Source organism: Ramularia collo-cygni (genome assembly GCF_900074925.1).
Source record: "Ramularia collo-cygni strain URUG2 genome assembly, contig: RCC_scaffold01, whole genome shotgun sequence".
Lineage (NCBI taxonomy): Eukaryota > Fungi > Ascomycota > Dothideomycetes > Mycosphaerellales > Mycosphaerellaceae > Ramularia > Ramularia collo-cygni.
Window position 1 is genome coordinate 3,946,104 of NW_019716255.1, and position 20,216 is coordinate 3,966,319.

At 52.4% G+C, this 20,216-nt stretch overlaps 5 protein-coding genes; 3 read left to right on the plus strand and 2 right to left on the minus strand.

Moving 5' to 3' along the window:
- Nucleotides 1–1,034: 1,034 nt before the first annotated feature.
- On the minus strand, nucleotides 1,035–2,743 carry RCC_01288 (related to alcohol oxidase; the record flags this gene model as incomplete). XM_023766557.1 has 6 exons in its annotated part: nucleotides 1,035–1,465; nucleotides 1,569–1,859; nucleotides 1,920–1,946; nucleotides 1,999–2,466; nucleotides 2,604–2,645; nucleotides 2,713–2,743. 6 exons carry the CDS (start codon nucleotides 2,741–2,743, stop codon nucleotides 1,035–1,037), a joined length of 1,290 nt encoding a protein of 429 aa, XP_023622325.1.
- A 1,092-nt stretch (nucleotides 2,744–3,835) lies between these two features.
- RCC_01289 (uncharacterized protein) lies at nucleotides 3,836–6,847 on the plus strand (the record flags this gene model as incomplete). The annotated part of the gene is made up of 1 exon (XM_023766558.1): nucleotides 3,836–6,847. The coding sequence occupies one exon, from the start codon at nucleotides 3,836–3,838 to the stop codon at nucleotides 6,845–6,847; it is 3,012 nt and encodes a 1,003-aa protein (XP_023622326.1).
- A 1,221-nt stretch (nucleotides 6,848–8,068) lies between these two features.
- Nucleotides 8,069–10,790, minus strand: RCC_12112 (uncharacterized protein; the record flags this gene model as incomplete). XM_023766559.1 has 2 exons in its annotated part: nucleotides 8,069–9,123; nucleotides 9,179–10,790. 2 exons carry the CDS (start codon nucleotides 10,788–10,790, stop codon nucleotides 8,069–8,071), a joined length of 2,667 nt encoding a protein of 888 aa, XP_023622327.1.
- Nucleotides 10,791–15,037: 4,247 nt separating this feature from the next.
- RCC_01291 (uncharacterized protein) lies at nucleotides 15,038–16,984 on the plus strand (the record flags this gene model as incomplete). The annotated part of the gene is made up of 1 exon (XM_023766560.1): nucleotides 15,038–16,984. One exon carries the CDS (start codon nucleotides 15,038–15,040, stop codon nucleotides 16,982–16,984), a length of 1,947 nt encoding a protein of 648 aa, XP_023622328.1.
- Nucleotides 16,985–18,100: 1,116 nt separating this feature from the next.
- On the plus strand, nucleotides 18,101–18,742 carry RCC_12326 (probable Putative glutathione-dependent formaldehyde-activating enzyme; the record flags this gene model as incomplete). XM_023766561.1 has 2 exons in its annotated part: nucleotides 18,101–18,577; nucleotides 18,656–18,742. The coding sequence occupies 2 exons, from the start codon at nucleotides 18,101–18,103 to the stop codon at nucleotides 18,740–18,742; spliced, it is 564 nt and encodes a 187-aa protein (XP_023622329.1).
- Between the last annotated feature and the right edge of the window lie 1,474 nt (nucleotides 18,743–20,216).

Sequence of the window (20,216 nt, forward strand, 5' to 3'; positions counted from 1 at the left end):
GCGTTACCGCGGCTATTAATCTTATAGAACTATTTTAGAGCTTAGTAAGCTTAAAAAGACTGCCAAAAAGGCTGCCTTTTATGGTTAACTCGGTCCATACGGCATCGCTGATCCTTGCACTGTCCGTATTCCTGGACTACGATCTCCTGCTGCGGATAAATCAATACCTGGAAGCGGCCCGATCTATCCTGGACTTGTTCCACGCACATGACCCGATTGCCAGCCGCAACCTGGCCATCAATGAAAGTCTGCAACGATGTTGCAATTCCTACATCGACAAGAGAGAACAGAAAAGGTTCAAGCACCAAAGTCAGCTTGTCGCTGAGCACTTCGGAAGCCTGAAAGAGCCTGAGACGCTCAACATTGGCGCAACCCTCACCTCGTTTCCTGAGGTTGGAAGTCGTAGCATTGGCGATTTGTTCGGTGGCGACGTCTACGCACTAAACAACAGTACATACTCGCTCCTGGATATTCCACAACCCTTCGTCGTCCCATTACCCGAGGACGGAAGTTTTGATATCAGCAATTCACGCGCTAGCGATTACAATTTCCGAACATTAGACAGCACCACGTATTCGCTCCTGGATATTCCACAGCCATTTACTGGTGGTCTTGAGATCACCTCCTCAACAATTGCACCAGACCTCTATGACTTCAACCTTCCTCTCGACCACACCACTTTCATGGGACTGCACGATAGCAGTCTCGCGCCGCTCAGTACACTGGATGCATCGTTTATGGACATCGGATGAATAACAGCACGATCCCAGCATTAACGGAGCTTTACAAATGTAGCATAGCTCAACTTGGACATCTTTCAGAATACGTAGTACTGAGTGGATCCTACGCATACCATTCTGCGAGCGCATCTCAGAGCCGACTTTTCTGTCGAGAGCCACTGCTGACCGTATCGTCCAAACGATATTCGTGGACCAATTTCTCCGCGCAAGCAACCCCAATCGCGTACCCCGTACTTTGCGTATGACAGCTCGGTAAAATGGGGGAGATGCTCAAATCCGCAATCCTCAACCCCCTCATTCCAAAGACGCGGAAGTCGTGTCCCACCACAGATATTCCATCCTGCTCTTTTCCCATCTTCGCGGTCCCCCGCACATGTGCCACGTCGAGACCACGTTGCGCTTACAGAATTCCAGAATATCGTCGTCGGACTCTGTGGACGGACCCGCTATGACGCCCAAAGTATTCTTCTTAAAGTCGGGGTGATTTGCGACTTGGAGGAGACTGCGGAGCGTTATGATGGCCATGCGACAATCGAATGGGTGGTGGAAGATTTTAGGGTCGAATAACAGCGGGACGTCCGGGTCTGGGGATTGCAAGACGACTTCGCCGCGACTTTGAGCATTGAATGGGAATCCCGTGAGGGTGACGTAAGCGGGATGATGGGAAGGAAAATCTTCCATGAACCAGTGGAGGGGAATGTTGGCGAATGTCTCAAAGTGCGGCACTGTTTCCCTTTGCAGAAATTCTCGCTCATGCCGTGGCAGAGCTTTGAATTCGTCGGATTGAAGCATTTCGTCCGATTTGAAACCAGCCTATGGCCGTCTCACACCCGAAGACTGTCCATGGCCCAGTACGATCGGACTCCCACTGCTTTTGGGCCATTCTCATGGCTTTCTGATCTCCATAAAAGCTCCTTCGATCGCTGGTGTCGTCCGTTCGGCTGAGCGCCACCGTGAAGAAGAAGTGGTCTCGTAAACCCTGTCCCACGGCATCATTATGGAGTACAACTGGTATGCCAAATTTCTCCAACTGGGAGGAAGGGCCTATTCCGGAATGCATCAGGATCTGGGGGGTGTTGAGGGCACCCGCGCTGAGAATCACCTCCCTCGAGGCCAAGTCTGCAAATCCCCACTGTTAGAATAGCTTCCCGGAATTGCAAATCATATGCAGGACCTTACAGTGCTTCCCGTTGCTCTCAACTCCGACTACCCTATTTTGGTTGTTGCACAACAGCCTCTGAACAGGAGCATCACACACCACGGGTGAGGTTTTCGGGGGYGTTCCATATCAAGTCCTGAGCTGACGATGCGATTCCTTTGCGAACGCTCTTGATGGATATTGAGATTCCCAGTGGGTTTCCGGAATTATGATCTGGATTAATCGCATAGCCTGCCTGAGCGAACGCCTCCATCATGGACGGGACGTCCCGCTCCCACTCCGAGGCGAATCCAACATGAAGAGGCCCGGAGGATCCGTGGTCGGCGAGGTCGGGTGCCGCATACTTTCTGCCGTTCATGTCGGCTGGAACGGCATCGTGGAAAGTTTCGAGGTCTTTGAATCGCCTCTGCATCTTCTCCCAGCCGAAGTGGTCATCGCCGACAATCCTCGCCCATTCTTCAAAGTCGTCCCGGCAGCCGATACTGTAGCCGCAGAAGTTGATGACGCTCGAGCCCCCCCCAGACACTTTCCCCGAGAATAGTCGATCTGGCGGCCATGGCATTGCTCCTGCGGGACGGTCTTGTAGCCCCAGTTCAGCTCGGATTGCTGGAAAAGCTGCCAACGTTGTCCATGTGGAATATTCTTCTTCGTCGCGGGATAATCTTTGCCAGCCTCAATCAATAGGACTTTCGGGCGGCTGTTACTCCGGGCAAGTTTCGAAGCCAATGCACAGCCAGCGGGGCCACCTGTGGATAGATATCATTGACAGTCAGACCGCTTGCTGACCTTGTTTGTTGCTTGCGAATCACTCACTGCCAACGATGACGAAGTCGTAAGATGTCATCGTTCTTTGATCACTCAATGGTTGTGCAAGATTTCTTCTTTTCATAGCATAAAAGTAGTTCTAGGTACGAGGCAGCGTTCAACATAAGGGACTTCTGCTACATACATTGATTTTCTGTCTGCTTCGTCCCGTATCTTTTTATCGGGAACTCATACCTTCACACGCCACACAGTGACCGAGACAGCTTCATTGTCGGGAGTTCCATCTGATGAATGCCCTGCCCTACCCTGCTCATGAACRTGACGTTAACCCGGTACCCGAAAAGAAGCTAGGTATCTTTCCCGAAATTTCTTGGCGCGGTCGGTTCGTCTGTGATGATGACGGTGATGTATTTTCGGGGAGATCTACTTGTCTTGACAACGAACATGAAATGGAGCGTCGTGCGAAACAGGCGTGGTTGGTGAGTTTCGTGCACACACTACGTTCCTCGCGAAAGCGTGAGATGTCGGCTGGCTGTTCTTTCACATGTCAGATCCGACTGATTCTTGGCGATATTGATGACGAGTTCGTTCCCCTGTGAATTTCACTGAGAGATAGCAGATATGAGCTTTTGGGTACCTGATATGAGCACATTCGATCAAAGATGCATGAAAAAAAGCCATCCCGTCCGCTCTGGCCGATTTAAGCGTGTAATCGCCAGATTAGTACTCAAGTCGGTGACGATTGGGGAATTCCTGGTGTTGAATGTTATTTTGTTCCTTTTTCTCTTTCTTTTTGGGTCCTGTGAGACGGGCGGAATGGGCTGTGTGCCTAAGATGGAATGGAATGGAATGTGTTGGGAAAGATTGTGGTGCTGGAGGGATGTGGTATTATTGAGCTGCCTGGCCTGAACATGCCATTGTGTTGTTGATGAAACTTCTCTTCTTTTCTTTTTGGCGGCGAAGAAGACGGGATTGATTGATTGGAATTGATGGGTCGTCCATGAAAGCGAAGATGGGTTGAATCAATATCCCCGAACCCCGGCTTGCTTGCTACACGTCGTCACCTCTGAACAATTTCTCGCGAGCGCGTTTCCGTGCAACGTCCATCTGGATCTTCATCATCATCATTGAATAAATTCTCGCATTGAATTGACAGGCTCACCCACCCACAATGCTGCTGTCTCGCAGCAGCAACAACATCTGTCATGGATGTTGTCTTCGGCAACACATTCTCTCMCTTCAACAACGTCGTCACCGTTCTTCCACCCGCCGCGACGCCATCAAGCCGGAAGAGCACATCAACCTCGACGACCTCCTGCAACCGACCACCACTTCCACTTCCACCAGCACCTCCACCTCCTCCTCCTCCTCTCGCGATGGGAGTCTCCTCCGCTACTATACATCTGAGGGAAATGCGCCTCCTCTACCTTCTCCTCCTCCTCGGGGATGGTCGAGGATAGCGGGCTCGAGTGTCATCCGTAAAACCGGCTTGGATGACCCGCCGCCTCCCGGGCAAAGTCTTCGGAAGTGGGGATTGGGCGCGCAATCGCAGAGAGATCGGCTCGACACGCGCTTCCAGGAGGCGCTGGCGAACAGTTTGGCCAAGGTGGAGCGGGAAGTCAAGGATGCGCCGCTGTTGAAGCAATGGGCCCGCGATACGCAAGACATGGAGGAGGAGGAGGAGGAGATGGATGAGGATGTGGGGACGGGCGCGTTCCGGACGAACAAGGGCAAAGACGTGGATTTTAGAAAGATGTGGCGTCACTTCACAAACGGCATTTGGGAGGATGTACAGCAGGGTGGCCGAGGCAAAAGAAGCGCGAGGAATGTGCAGAACAGGGACAGGGACGGGGACGGGGACGGGGAGAGAGAGCCCGGCAAATGGTGGAGGGATCTCCGCGAGGCCTACCGCTTGCGAGGCAACAATGGGCTGGAAGATGGCATCAAATACGCCTTTTACGGCCTCGTCATCGGCAGCAGATTCACCGCCAGCGATGTGCGACATCAGAAGATCCTGGCCGACTTGCGTTATCCCAGCGAATGGTTCCCCGGCACCCGCACCCTCCAACGCGAAATCCACCTCCACGTCGGTCCCACCAATTCCGGCAAGACCTATCACGCCCTGAAGCGATTGGAGCAGGCCAAGAGTGGCGCCTACGCCGGTCCCCTCCGTCTGCTCGCCCATGAAGTCTACACGCGCCTGAATGCCAAGGGCAAGGCCTGCGCCCTCATCACCGGTGAGGAGCGACGGGCCATTGACACGCCCGCCGACCCCTCCCCCGAAGCATCATCATCATCATCATCATCATCATCATCATCATCGGGCGGCGGTGCCCCCAACTCTTACTCGTACGACATGATGGCCTGCACCGTCGAGATGATGCCCCTTAACAAACACATCGAAGTCGCCGTCATCGATGAGATTCAGATGATTGGCAGTCCCGAACGAGGATGGGCCTGGACCCAGGCCTTGCTCGGCGTCATGGCCGACGAAGTCCATCTCTGTGGGGAGGAGAGGACGGTGCCGTTGATCAAGGAACTGTGTGCGTCGATTGGAGAGAAGTTGACGGTGCATCATTACGAACGCCTCTCCCCCCTCATGATGGCAGACGCCCCTCTCAACGGCAACCTGAAGAAGTTGCGCAAGGGTGACTGCATCGTCTCCTTCTCCGTCATGGGCATACACGCTCTTCGCAAGCAGATTGAACGCCAGACCGGAAGAAAGGTCGCCACCGTTTATGGATCCCTCCCACCGGAAACCCGCGCGCAACAAGCCCGTCTCTTCAACGATCCCGACAACGAGTACGACTACCTCGTCGCCAGTGATGCCGTGGGAATGGGTCTCAACCTCGCCATCAAGCGAGTAATCTTCGAAGCCGCCAACAAATTCGACGGTGTCGCCCAGAGAACTCTCTCGGTTGCTGATATCAAGCAAATCGGCGGTCGCGCCGGTCGTYTCCGCGTGGCCAATCAGGGCGACGGAAAGGACGTCAGTGAACAAGAACTCGCCGCCGTCAAGGGCGAGGAACCTCCCGAGGAAGTGGTTAGAGAAGAGATTGATCCCGTAGAAACGGTGCAACGAGTCTTTACCCCACCAACCTCCACCCCCAAACCCAAGAAACCCACACAAATATACACCATGCCTCCCTCTGGCGACGTTCCCGATGGAATCGGCATCATCACCACCTTGGAAAAATTCGACTACCCCATCGTCAAAGCCGCCATGTCCTCGGAACCCGAACCCATTCTCACTGCAGGTCTCTTCCCCCCCAATCCCGTGCTGGAACGATTTTCCAACTATTTCCCACCCGGAACCCCCTTCTCCTACATTCTCACGAGATTACACGAATTGAGCCAAATGCACGCGCGCTTCCACCTCTGCAATCTGAGAGATCAAGTCTGGATTGCCGATCTCATCGAACCCGTCCAAGGCCTCACCATCTCCGACCGCAACATCATCTGTTCCTGCCCGGCCGCCAAAAGCGACGCCGATCTGTGGGAAGATCTTCTCCCGGAACTCGCCACCRCYATCGCGACGCAGTCTGGGGGCTCATTTCTCGACATCAAAAGTTTACCGTTGGAAACTCTGGACCAAGAAATCAGCGTCAAGAGGGATTATTTACGATCTTTGGAGAGGTTGCATAAGGGTATCGTGAGTTGGTTGTGGTTGAGTTATCGCTTTCATGGTATCTTTCGCGGCAGAGGGGTCGCGGGGTATGTCAAGGGTTTGGTGGAGGAGCGGATTGAGGATGTGTTGAAGCGTTTTAGTTTTGAGGAGAGTGCGAGGAGGAGGCTGGTTCGGGAGAGGGAGAGGGGGTTTTTGAGGGGGTTGGAGGCGTTTGGGGCGACGGTGGGGGTTGGAGGTGGAAATGGAGTTGAGGGGGTGAATGAGGGGGTTCGAAATGGAAATGAAGAGGTGAATGAAGAGGTGGGAGACGCTGCTGCTGCTGCTCCTGTTGAGGAGGGGAATGATGATGTTGTGGTGGTGGAGGAAGATGCACGGGATGGAAGTCCTGCAGGGAGCTTTGGAGGAGAAGCGGAGGATGTCATTTTTGAGGAGGATGAGAGGATTCAGGATGCTGTTGATGATGATGTTGGGGATGTTGTCGAGGAGAAGAGCGGCGAGGTGAATCAGACGGAATCTTCGCCGACTTCTCCTCCTCCTCCTCCTCCCAGCGCTTGAGGAGTTCCGCCAGCTTGGATCAACTATTTTCCACTTCTGATGTGAATAAGAAATGTACATTTACTACCTTTTTTTGATCGGATGAGCATGATCAAATGAGCATGATCAAATGAGCATGGGAGTTGAAGTCCATTTATTTGTATAGATGGATGGATGCATGGATGTCTGCATGGATGGGGTTTTAAGCGGGGTGTTGCGTAGCATGGCATACGATTTTGGAAACTGTATGGATGTGTATATATGTGAAGAAGAGATGGAGAGAGAGAGAGAGAGAGAGAGAGAGAGAGAGAGAGAGAGAGAGAGAGAGAGAGAGGGAGAGAGAGAGAGAGAGAGAGAGAGAGAGGGATGGAAATAGAGAGAGAGATGGAGATAGAAACATGCTCCTATAGACGCTCGAAAAAAGGGCTACTAAAATCAAACGTTACTAAGGTAGCTCTCGCTCTCCTCAAAGTCAAAGGAGGGTAATAATGCTTAGTAAAGGGTAGCGCTAAGTGTGTAATACAGAGACCTCACGGAGAGTCGAATGTCTCGATTAGGCGATTTCTTTTATATTACGTTCTCGTTATTATAGATATTACGGTTTGTTTTATTTCTTAGTACTACTACTAAGGGAAATGTAGTATATTTCCTTTTCTAACAATGGGCTTTTCTAGGACCTATAATTGCAAGTCGTCTGATCATTTAAGTGCCCTACTATACGCGATGTATATTTCCACGATACTTGTTAAGTCTATACGGAGCTCATCTATAGTGGAATCTAAGCCTAAACATTTCCTTTGATCACGAACGATTGAAGTTATGAGGGGATTTTATGCTTGTTCCCGCCTTACCAGAGTATTCATAGCTCGTCAAGTTGCGAAGCTGATATCTGCACTCTTCTTCGCTCTGGATTGGGAAAGATATCGCCGAGCTTTTAGATGTTTGTCTTATAAGAGGCTCCTCTTGGAAGTTGTAGTCAGTGAGAATCCCGGGGACATAATGATACGTTGGCGATTGTCATATACTGGGTGACAGAAGCATGGACTGCTGTGGTGCTCCTAGATTGCTTCGATACCTTTCGTTGTTGATCGTTTTCGATTCTAGCTGCCATGTAGGCCATCTTAAGTACGCATAGAAGACATCGTCGATTCTCGAGATTTCCAACAGTACAGTATAAAAAAATCCAGAGAGCAACATCGAATGACATCTCCCCACAAAGACAGACAGACCAATACTACATCCTCACGACATCGTCGCAATCCCCGTATCAAACTCCCCAAATTTAGCCAAACACTCCACAACCTTCAATAAAGCATACCACTGCTTYGACTCGTTCGGTTCATCCGCTCTGGAAAGCGGCGGTCCCTTCTTACCCAATAATCGCCAAGGTCGTACATTATAGAATTCCGCCCCAAAAGCCGTGGGAGGACTACTCATCCTCTTGAACACGGCCGACATTCCCTCGTAAGTTTTCAAGCAGATTTCAATTTTGGGGTATTGATCTTCGATATTCTGCATGCGAACTAAATCGAGTACGAGAGCTGCTGTACCGGCTGCTATGGGGGTTGCGAAAGATGTGCCTGTTAGTCTGGGAGGATCGGATAAGGGGGTGTGGTTGTGTTCATCGAGGATGGCGATTTGTTCGCCTAAGAATGCGAAGTTGAGTTTCTCGTCGGTGTATTTCGGATTGAACCAGGACATGGCTCCGTCGACATCTGCGGAGTTGATGCAGAAGACGTTTGAAAGCCAGGCGGGAAAGACACCCCAGTCTGGAGCATTCGGGCCATCGTTGGATGCCGCGGCGAAGATCAATACCCCTCCCAGTCTCGCGAGGTCAATTTGCTTGCTGATGTCTTCGTACATCGTGTCAAACCCAAGGGACATTGAAATGATGTCGACTTCTTTCTCCAATGCCCATTCCAAAGCCAAGGCGACACTGGAAGGGGATGGTTTGCCTGTGCTTCTTTTGACGACATTCGCAATGTAAAGGTCCACGTGGGGAGCTACTTGGAGCAAGATTGATGCACAGTTTGTGCCATGCAAATCATGATCGCTGTCGGTCCACCGAGTTCCCTCGAGGGTGAAATCTCTGTATCTGCAGAAGCGATGCCGGTGTCTGAGGATGTCTGGTCGCCGAACAGAATTTCTTGGCGGGCGGTCGAGGCCAGAGTCTATAATGGCCACACGGACACGGCGTCGATGCGGGATCTGCGGCTTGTTGTTGTAGTGTAAGAGTGCATGCGTATGCTCACGTAGATCTGAGAACMACTTATCGGCCTTGTTTCCCGTTGGTGACGCTTAGGATAACTGTCAGGGCATTCTATCACGATGGTCATCTTCTATTATACATACCTTCTCCCCAACTCCCATTGGCTACCCTTTCTGATCCAATTTGAGGTGTGTGTCTGCTCGTTGAGCTGCGGGATTCGCTTGAGTGCACAGGATGCAGTGATGTAGTCTGATGCGATGGTTTCTCTCGGATCCTATCTTTTCGCCGGCCTCTGGATCGTTCATCACTATCGTCAGAGGAAGCAGTCCTGATCTCTGGCACAGACATACGTTTGTCTCCCACTCTCGAGTCTGTACCGCTTAATTCTGGATTGGAAACGCTTCTTGACCTCCTCACCGGGTTTCTCGAGGGAGATCTTTGAGTCCGCACGCCTGAGGAGCTCCTCGGCTTTGCAGCAGTAGCAGTATGTAGCAATAAATTGCTTTGGAGAACATGTCCATGCGAGATTGATCTTTGAACGCCATCATTTTGGGATGTGGGAGCTTCCAGAGAGAAGGACGGATGTGGCTGTGGATGTGAGCTGTGAGATACTCCATCCGGCACCGGGTGCGGAGAGTTGTAGTAGTAGTGATTAYGAATGTTCGTTGCATGTACATTGGTAGTAGCATTGCCCATGTGAACCTTGGAACTGCCGCCTGTAGCGATACCAGAGTATGATGACGATGGCACAATTCCACCATTACTGGTCAGAGGTCCGCCTTGGGGATATGATGAGGATGATGCGAGCCCGGTCGGAGCAGCTTTCGGTTTGACGACAGCAGTCGCATCATCTGCATTCAACAGCCTTCCGCCTGATGCATCATCATGAATCGCAATCTTCGACACGACTTTGACGTCCTTCGAGGCTGTACTGGGCTTGCGGGGCTTCTTGGACTTCTTGGTGATCTGTTTAATACTCAAGCTTATATCTTTTGTTGCCTCACAACATGCCGCGAGAAACCTCTCAGTACTCTGACGCAGCACTGCGTGCTCCTTTTTCTCCGTCGAGGAGAGTGCGCTGAACTCCTTCTGATTCCTCAGCAGTAGTTCCTTGGCTTCGGGGTACTCCTTCTGATGGTACAGGACACTCGCAAGATTGTGCCTTGATTGCAGGGTGAGGGGGTCCCCTGGGTTCGATCGCTCTCTAGCCCTGACTACCTGTTGGTTGAGGTCGGCCGCCCTTTCCAGTATCGAAGACATGGCTGCGGTGTCGGTCAAGAATCTACTAAGTTTCGCCAGATCAAAAGCTAGACTATACTTGGTCTCCAATAGCTCCGCCTTTCTCTCGTGTATTGCCTGAAGGTCCTCGAGATTCCGATCGTGAAGGATGATGGCTTCTTCAAGCTTGTCCAAATTGTCGAGCGGAGTGACGTCGTGTATGGCCGACAGATCGCGAGCCAAATTGTGGCGTAGGACAACCACTTTTGTACCGCCTCCATCTTTGCGACTGGTCAAAATCTCCAGCGTTTTCCGATCATACCGTGCCGCTTCTTTAAATACCCCAAGCCGGTAGTAACACATACCCAAGTACTGACGGATGCTGACCCGGTAGTCATCATCCATGAGGCTATCGCAGGTGCTTAGTGCCTTCATATATCTAGAGCGGGCCTTTTCATAGCTTCCTTCCTCGTAGGCCGCCAGGGCTTCTTCACAGAGATTGTCCAGATYCTCGAACGTCATGGGGGAGTCCTCCATTGTGCCATGGGCTAGACTTCAGCCCGAAGGATACACAACGCCGTGCCAGAGTCCTGCGAGTGGTACACTTTCGGTGTTGTCCTCGTTCAGTTATTCGATATTGGTGAGGTCCACTCCGCTGGTGGATTTAGCGAGATGGTGCTGCTCGCTAGAGACTCGCCTACTCAGCCTCGCCCGTAGCTGCATGGTGGATGCACACTCCACTCGCGCCGATAAGATGCGAGGGGAGCACGAGCTCTAGAAAATGCCAGCCTCGTTCCCCTCCTCATTTTTCAATTCTTGATGTGGTGAGATCGTGATGGGATGCAACAATATACGGACATTCAGCTATGCTCTGTTATCCACTCAAGTAGCAGCGCCGCACGCAGACATCTCCGTACATGCATAGCTGCAGCTTCATGCGGCGAGCTATAAACATATGCTGGCGGGTGAGGATGATTTCCCAAGTCGATGCTGTTCGAGGACGGCGGTGTCCTTTACGACGAGATGGATTCTTGAAAGAGGTGGAACGGCGAGGACGAAAGGCTTGGCGGCACGAGGCTCCACATCCACCACATCGAAGCTGGGATCGACCCCCTTTACACCAGCACAAATTGGAGGGATATTTGTGGGAACACTTGGGACAATAGTCTTGTTGGGACTTCTGTTGTGCTGTGTTGCACGGCGTCGACGGGGATATCCCACGCCGCCATCGTCAATCAACACTTCACCTCCACCAACCCCAAAAGACCCGATACCACCGCCTGTGAACGTCCCTTCGCCGACAAAGGACCCTCGACCTATCTCTCCCACCACGGTGAAGCCATCGAAGAAGCCAACATCATTGAACAAAGATCTAATCCCAGTTCCTCCTCCTCCTGCTCATCCTCTTCATCCCAATCATGGACCACCACGACCAGCGGCAGAAGCCAAGGCACCACAGACAAAAGCGTCCAATCCATCTAGGAAGACAGCACTTTCCACGAAGAAGTCTCCATCACCACCTCTTTCGCCTTTGCCTACCCCAGTAGCGCCGCGACCGCCACAGCCACCGACGGACAACCAGGCAATTCAGTTGACGGATTCGAAGGCTACGGGCAAGCCAGCACCATCCGCGAAGTACCTCCCACGACTACCTCCTCCATCTAGTAATGTAAATCTTCTACCAAAACCGATAACAGGCAACAAAGCTCCAGCGACGAAAGCTACAGCTCCAGAGACCGGATCGACATTAGCGGCCGTGAAGCACTCATCGGGGCCACCTCCTCCGCCTCATCATGTAAATTTTGTGTCACAACCGATTACAAGCAACAAAGCTCCAACGTGGAAAGCTACGGCTACAACTGCAGCGGCCGGACCAAAACCAGCAGGAGTGCCGTCGCATCCCTCATCAAATGCGCAACCTCATCAATCTGCGGCCAGTAAGGCGCCGACACTGAAGCTTTCGAATCCGTTTGGCAGCAAGGCTCCACCTTTGAACAAAACATATCCTTACCCACCAAAGCCTCCTCCTGCGCCTCCAGTGTTTGCTTATCACCCCGAACTCCTTCCACCAGGTGTTGGCTATGTCACTGCAGACGAGGAGAAGAAGAAGAAAAAGAAGAAGCAGACACCTGCGCCTGCACCCTCAGTGTTTGCTTTTCACCCCGAAATACTTCCACCAGGGACTGGCTATGTCACCGCAGACGAGGAGAAGAAGAAGCAGAAGAAGAAGAAGAAGCAGAAAGAGTACCACCCTATTGCACTCCGTCTCGCAGGATATGCAGCTTCCCGTCGTCTTCCTCGGGAACCCAGAGGTATCACGCATCGAGGAGGACAGGTTCATCAATTTCGAGAGCCTAGTCGCAGGAGAGGGGGTCGTGCTCGGGAGCCGGTCTTTGAGAGTTCGAGCGAAGAGGAATCTAGCAGTAGTGATAGCCACTCTAATGTCGAAATGCCTGGGACTGCTCGAACGAGAATAGTAGAGCCGAGAGGACCACCCAGACTACCACGAACATATCCGCAACGAGTGCCACCACCATGGCAACCTAGCGAGAGGTGATATCAGATCTCGAGAAGGGATTCCGTCGCCAAGGCATATCCTTCTTATGAGCGGCGTCCAGAGTCAGGCCAAGCAGTGTTCTTGGCCAATGCTTGATAAATACATCGCTAGCGCACATGCGGATTGTGGAGTAAAATATTGAGCAAGGAATTGAACAACGAAGGCAAAATCTCAACGTGACTCTCCATGGACYAGACCACAGAGCCTCGGATTTTGCGTCGACGGTCGCCCATGGCAAAATGGAACTCGGGGAACGCATCGTAGCGGATGGCGCGGCTTCGTGATGACAGAGCTCGTCGCAGCGATCCGGTGAAGCAAAGTCGCCAACATCGCCAAGACGATGCGAGGTGAAGTTCAATGTATCCTTTAACCTCTGCGCGCTCCGCTCGATCATCCGGTGGTAGACTCGAGGAGGAACCATGTCTGCATGACCAACTTCTCTTACCGTATATCAACAGCCACCGGCAATTGTTGTAGACTCTCGTGGAGTGATCACCCGTAGTCATTCTTGTGTATCAATCGATTGTGACGAAAGCATCCATGCCCCACAATGCCATGGCTTCGATCCAACTCTTCATTCGGTTCCAACATGTATGGAAGGTGGAGCGATGCCACCCTTGCCTCTACGGCCAAACATCAGCATCGATTCGGTAAACTTCAACACACCTTTCGCCGCTTGTTGTTTCTCGTCGCGTAATGTCGTTTAGGTCGCTAAGAATGCTACTCGGGTGGTGAGGGAGAATACGTAGCAGTAGTTTTGACGGCAGCAATCTCCAAGGTGCGGCTCTGCTAGAGGCTGTGTAGTGACTCGCGCTGTCAATGAAGACCTCAACACGTCGATTCTGTTCTGCATTAGTGGGGTCCGTACCTGCACTGATCATGGATCCTTCGCTCGCCGGCAATGGTTTCCAGAACAAGCACATGTCGCGACTGCGCCCAAAGAACGCAGTTTTATTGTGCTACACCGAGGCTCTGCGAGAGGTGGAGCAGGAAGTGGTCAGCAAAACGACAAAATTTCGGCCGATGAGAGACTCGCGGGAGTCACTAGGAAGAACATGCTCGGTTTGAAGATTTCCAATCCATATCCGGCCACATATGTGTTAACCTAGCACGAGTTCTACTTCTGATCCTGATCCGCCGGTAGCTCGAGCTGAGACTACCATGGACACTCGGATCCGTCTGTCGGGACTTACGTGTATGGTTCGGTAGTCAGGGCTTGATTGCTTGCGTCACCGGTCCAAAGAGTTCTTGCTCTTACCCGCGCCGTACGTTCTATCAAGATGGCTTCAATCGTTGTGACTGTAGCCCTCCTAGAATGACACTGAAGTCACTAGCTTTGCGAGACAGCAGGTTTGGTAGCCCTTGTGTTTGTAGAATATCCTCCTTCGAAATACCATGGGACTTGATGCGGCGCCTTGAGGGTTAGGACGGTTGTGGTTCGAGAAGTATGCGGGTGTTCTTGCTGTAGCCAATGGCAGAGGAGATTGAGCTCGTTCGAATCAAGGAAGTGGTGTTGGGCGGTGCGCTCGAAAGATCGGACAGCGGTTTGGATGATCGTGTGACGGAGATGCCGGTACTTTTGGTGTAGAGTTGCGGTTGATGCGGTTGAACTCATGACTTCGCCCTGAAGAAGTAAGTCGAGGCCTTTCGAGGTGGCGGTAGTAGCTGCTGTTACTATGTATCTGCGTGGATAAGGGTACGTGCTGTCCATGTGTTGCACCTGCGTCGGAGAGATAGATCGCTCGCTACCTTATTGTCAGCATTCGAGATTGACGATGCAGACTCGGACTCACTAATTGCTGAAGCATCTTGCTTCACCCTCATCACCAACACCTAGCCCCGGACATCATCGCATTCATCAGGCAACGAGCTGGCCGACAAAGCGTCGACGGTTGTCACTGCTCTCACGACCATACCCTRCCTTCAACACCGTCGCCATCACGTACGCCGAATAGATCTTTGATCAATTTGTGCCAGCCACCGCCGCTGGTGCTGCCGCCATCGCCGTCGCGCTGCATTTGACCTCCGCCGGAGAACAGCACGTCTACTTACGACAGCTACTCAACTGTCACAAACTCAGCGCCGTACGCAGGATATCTTCCGCCTCCTCGCAATCTCACCGTAAAATTCTTCGCAGTATCACGCAGCAGAGCTCTCACGGTCGCGCCATCGGAACAAAATACCTGTCGATAAGTATCACCTCCAGCACCCCTTTCAAGTCGCGCCGATGGAGATGCAGAGTTCCGACAAGAGCCCCGGCAAGCAGGGCTCGCCCTCAGGGCCCCTAGGTGTATCCATTCCCGATGCCGCAGAGCATTCTCTCAAGGAAGCCATTCTCAGCACCGCAGGGCTCTCTCTCAGCGAAGGCGCTCCAAACGTAGCAGAGCACTCTTTCGACACAGAAGCTCAAAACGTCGCATGGCAATCTCTCAACATAGGCGATCAAAGCTTCGCAGGGCACTCTCTCAACATAGACACTCCGAGCGTGGCAGAGGACTCTCTCAACTCAGACGCTGCGAGTGAAGCAGAGAACTCTCTCAACTCAGACGCTGCAAGAGCAGCGGAGTCATCGCCCTTGAGCGAAAGCGACGAGATCTACCAGAAGGCGAAAGCCATACTCGACAAGATTCCTGTAGAGCGATACTATCACCAGAGGGACCTGTCAGCCTGGCGGAGGGGCCTCATGCCCGAGCACGATGAAGCCATGAAGTCCGACCCAACGCTTCAGGGACTCGATCGTGGTCAGTTTGACCCACCGCAATCACGTAGAGTGGCTCCAACTCAGATGCCACCACCTCCTCCTCCAAGTCGCGCTGAAATGCGCGCGGCGTCGAGGAATTCCTACACCATCCAGGAACGCGTAGCGTTGAAGTCGAGAGTCGTAGACGAGCACCCTCCGGCGACGAGAGCATTGATGAGGCAGTCAAACGGCAGGGAAGACCGCCCGACAGTGGATCCGGCAGACATGGGAGTACATCATACCGTGGTTAGAACAAGGGCTCGACCGTCGATGAGGCCGCCAGTGCTGCCGCCGACACGATCGGCAACTCAGCCGTCATTCGAGTCTTCGAGCCGCCCACCAATGGCTCCGCCAGGCCCAAGCAGATCGTCATCCAGAGGACCTTCGCCGTACCCATCCCACGAGGGCGCCGCTGCTGGTGGCGTCGAGGATTCCAGCAGCGAAGCGACGCAAGTCACAGGCCCAGCCTGGGCGAAAATTAGTGGTCCCTCACCTGCCCTTCAATCCATTTTGGCTGGAATTGAGGCTGCACGGACGGGTGGGCGTGGTCCTCCTGTCAAAAGCACGACTCCCTTTCGGGCTCAGGACGCCATTGCTGCCACAGCACGCGTCCAATCAAGACCGATAGTTGAGGGTCTCGCTGGAGAGAACAGACATCGCACCTACCCATCCACATCTGCGCCTCCACCCCACCGCGATCCATTCCTGGCAGACAATCGGGCCGCAATACCAAGGGCTCTTTCGGAAGACTCGGCTCCAGTTCAAACACCAAGAAAGGTCATTCCAGTTCCAGTTTCTCATTTTGTGAAGATTGCGGAGGCTCTCCGGGAAAAGGAGCGACGCATGGCCATTATTGAAGAACAAACGCGCCGCAACCTCGCTGATATGACGATCTCTTCTTCTCTGGAGCCGTACAACGGATCTACTCGGAACAATGTTGGCACCATGTATGTTGACAGACACCGAATGAGGAATGCCGCGCGGCTGAGTATGTCCACTCCGATTGCCGCGGCCACCAGGAGCGACAGTCCCGAGGAGGATCTGGACGCAGTCGAAGCCTTGTACCAGCGAGACCAGTCGCCCCGCAGCACGCGCGGCGCATTCGAGCGAGACGATCCCATCGACCATCGCCTCGCGACGATCAATCCGGCCAACCTCTTGATCAGAAGTCTCCCACCAAGAGCCGGACACACTTATCCGAGTGGTGTCCAGAACAGCAGCTTCGGGATGGACACACCGTACGATCTCGAGGCCGACGAGTTTGAATCGGTCTTTCCGCCGCGCGACATGTCTTCGGTGGAGACTCAGCAGGCTACCGGCCGTAAGAGGAAGGCTACTAGCCCTCTGCCTCTGAGCCCCCCGCGGCAGGCCAAGGCCAAGCAGAGTGAGGCTCAAGACATACCAGGTGACTACAATGCTATCCCTGTCAATTGAGAACTAGCTCTCGGCGTGGCGAGTATTCAGGTCAGATATCAGCACGATTCGCTGCTGTGTTTGAAAGTGATGACGGATTGAGGTCGTTCTGCCCGATCGGGACGGCGAGGGAATGTGCTGTGATGTGAAGGTCGAGATTCCTTCTAGCTTTCATGCGCGTACGAGCATCAATGCATTTGCTGTTGATTTCGGAGGAGGAGATGGGCTGAACCCATTGCATCGTATCGATACCTCAAGGAAGGAGACGGGATGCGAAATGGACTGCCCAGCCCTGGCTCTGTATGGCTCCACAGTCCATCAAGGTCAGCCAGCATCCATGGGATATCAAACAACGGACGCGAGTCTATCGTAACCTCACCTGTGTAACGTAGAGATAACTGATAGTCTTTCACAAGCTTTTAACAGTGTGTTGGCCTTGAAGAATGATGTTTCCGAGGCATGGCTGAGGCGGAGTCTGGCCCGCTTCACTGCGGCGAAAACTCCAACTTCGACGCCTGGAGGCCCTTTTCGAACAATCACATGCGAGAAGCCAAGACACGATTCCGCATAGCCCACAAGGTCTCTATGATGACGATAGAGACAATGTTTGGTAGTACATTGGCCGGCTCCAGCAACGGACACTTCGATGGATCTTGCCCGACCATTTCAGTGACAAGAAGCTTCACAACAGCCAGTCAGCGACATGGAGTCTCAATTTTTGCACGATACACTCACTATTTTCCTCAGTCGCCAAATCTGACCTGCCCTTTAGTTTTTGGCGATTTCGATCGGTTTCGGTCGATTTCTAAGATATCGAATACCAAGCCGGGTTCGCTTTCGTGTGAGGGGAAATCAGTACCAGAACGGCGTTTGGAACCACACACCTTCCTTGTAATCCCTCCCATGCATGATCTTCATTCAGCATCAGTACCCCTGCATAGTCAAAAACCAGCCGCATTGCTCCGCGATGACCCCGCTTGATTGCGCGCGCGCGCGCGAATGTCCAGGTAGGTAAGGTAGAACCCAAGCATTGAGCTCTTTTTTTCATCATACTTATAATCACCCCATCCCACAACGCATTCCCAAAAATTCCTACACTTTCTCGAACAACAACAAACAAACACAAAGCGGAAAAATATGAGTCTCAAAATCCACCCTTTAATCGACAATGGTCTGCAAAAAGGCAGCTCAAGCTTCAACGGCGGCACATTGAAATGCCACTGCATTTCCAACCCCGTGGTGGTAACCATCAAGGGAAACGTCCTTCACAACCACGCTTGCGGATGCTCGCTATGCTGGAAACCCAAGGGATCGCTCTTCTCCGTCGTCGCGGTGGTGCCGGTCGAGAATCTCTCCGTCACGGCCAACGCCTACAAACTTTCCGTCGTCAATAAAGCGGCGACTATCCAGCGGAATGCGTGCAGGGAATGCGGCGTGCATATGTTTGGGAGAATTCATGTTGATCATCCTTTCAAGGGCTTGGACTTTGTGCATGTGGAATTGTCAAAGGACAAGGGATGGCAGGAACCGCAGTTTGCTGCTTTTGTGAGCAGTGTTATTGAGCAGGGGTTTGATCCGAGTCGAATTGAGGATGTACGCGGGAAATTCAAGTCGGTATGTTGCCCTGTGAATATTGGAGGGGGTTTTGTTGGGATGGTTTCTTTGCAATGCTGACTTTTTTTTGACTTCCAGGTGGGATTGGAGAGCTATGATTGTTTGAGTCCTCCGTTGATGGATGCTATTGCGACGTATGTTGCGAAGAGCAAGAGTAAATTGTAGGAGGTTGCTTCAAGATGATGGATTCTTGCGGGCTGTGGACATGATTCTCAAGAGAGTGTATGAGCATGTACGGTACCGAGGCGATGTGCTCTGTATCAACATCAAGCTCGTTTGTGGCCTATTGACATTCTCCGTTCAGAATYGCTCAAAACTGCGAATGGGAGCATCCTCGTGTGTCCCCGCATTCCATCCTGTCCTTTCGTCCTTTTCTCTCAACAAAGAGAGGGATCCTGGAGCTCCAGCAAGGATTCCAAGGTGCGGGGCGCTAACATGGTGCCTTAATGCTCCACATCTGGGTCCAGGGAAGATAAAGCACAGGTAAGAAGGCTTGCACTGCTCGCCATGATGGAATGACTGTCACAATAATCTGCAGTTGGCATATGGCATTGAACAAGCAAGTGGTGATAATAGAGAACACCTTGGGACAACAAAGGGGTGATGCCGTCGAGTAAGGTTTGACCAGCTTGCTTGAGTGAGTTGGCCGATATCGCTAATTGTCGCTGCCGCCATCGCTGAGTGAGCGCGCTGATTGTTTTTCCGCAGCGTGCTCTTCACCTGGACTTGGCGATGTTCCAGTTGATAGCATCGCATTGGATTTGGCACTGTTCCAGATGATGGCATTACAATGGATAGGGTACCTAACACCCTGCCTTTGTCCAGTGTAGGCTCGGAGCTACATTGTCCTTGATCAGATGAACAGGTCAAATGGGAGCCGAGGAGCGACTATTTCGAATCCTTTTCTACTCCCTCATCCACAGGGTGTGGATTGCCAGATTAGWGCGACTATCCGCTCATTCGCAGTCGACGTTACAGACGGTCTTTTGAAGGAATAAAGTATGGTGGAGAGAAATGCAAGTCCGCTGCAATGACGACCACAAGCTCACTACCAGACGCAGGCTCGTACTTCGTCCTTTCCCGCAGCAAGAGTCCCTGTACTGGGCCGCCGGGGTCTTTAAGCTTCAATACCGTCCCTGCATGACTCCTCCATACGGTATCGTGAGAGTCGAAGGGCTGGTCGAGCATCAACATGGTTTTCCTATGGACATACACTAGAGGATACTGGCCACCTTTTCTCCAACCGGTGTCGTCTGCAACTTACCGCCTACAGGACTCAGTGTCGTACACGGAGCTCGTGTAGGATCGGTCCTTCGCCACTTCACAGCGAGCTCTTCATCAATCTCTCCTACAGAATTACGGCCCAGTGAGAGATGACTTGCTAGCCCTCGCCAAACAACCGAATGCCATTGCTGTAGGAGGCACACAGAGCACGCCGTCCTCATGGTAAGAGCATTGGAAACCTCCGAGCTTTGTCTTGATAGGATCGCAACGGTACACTCGGAGTACAGCATCACTGTCAGAGAAGGCTTGGGACGCCTGATCGACGCCGAACYCAAATCCCATCAAATATGGCTACGATTGGCCACTTTGCGCCAGGTTTGATTCTTCCTATGTTCTTCCATTTCCCGACACCATC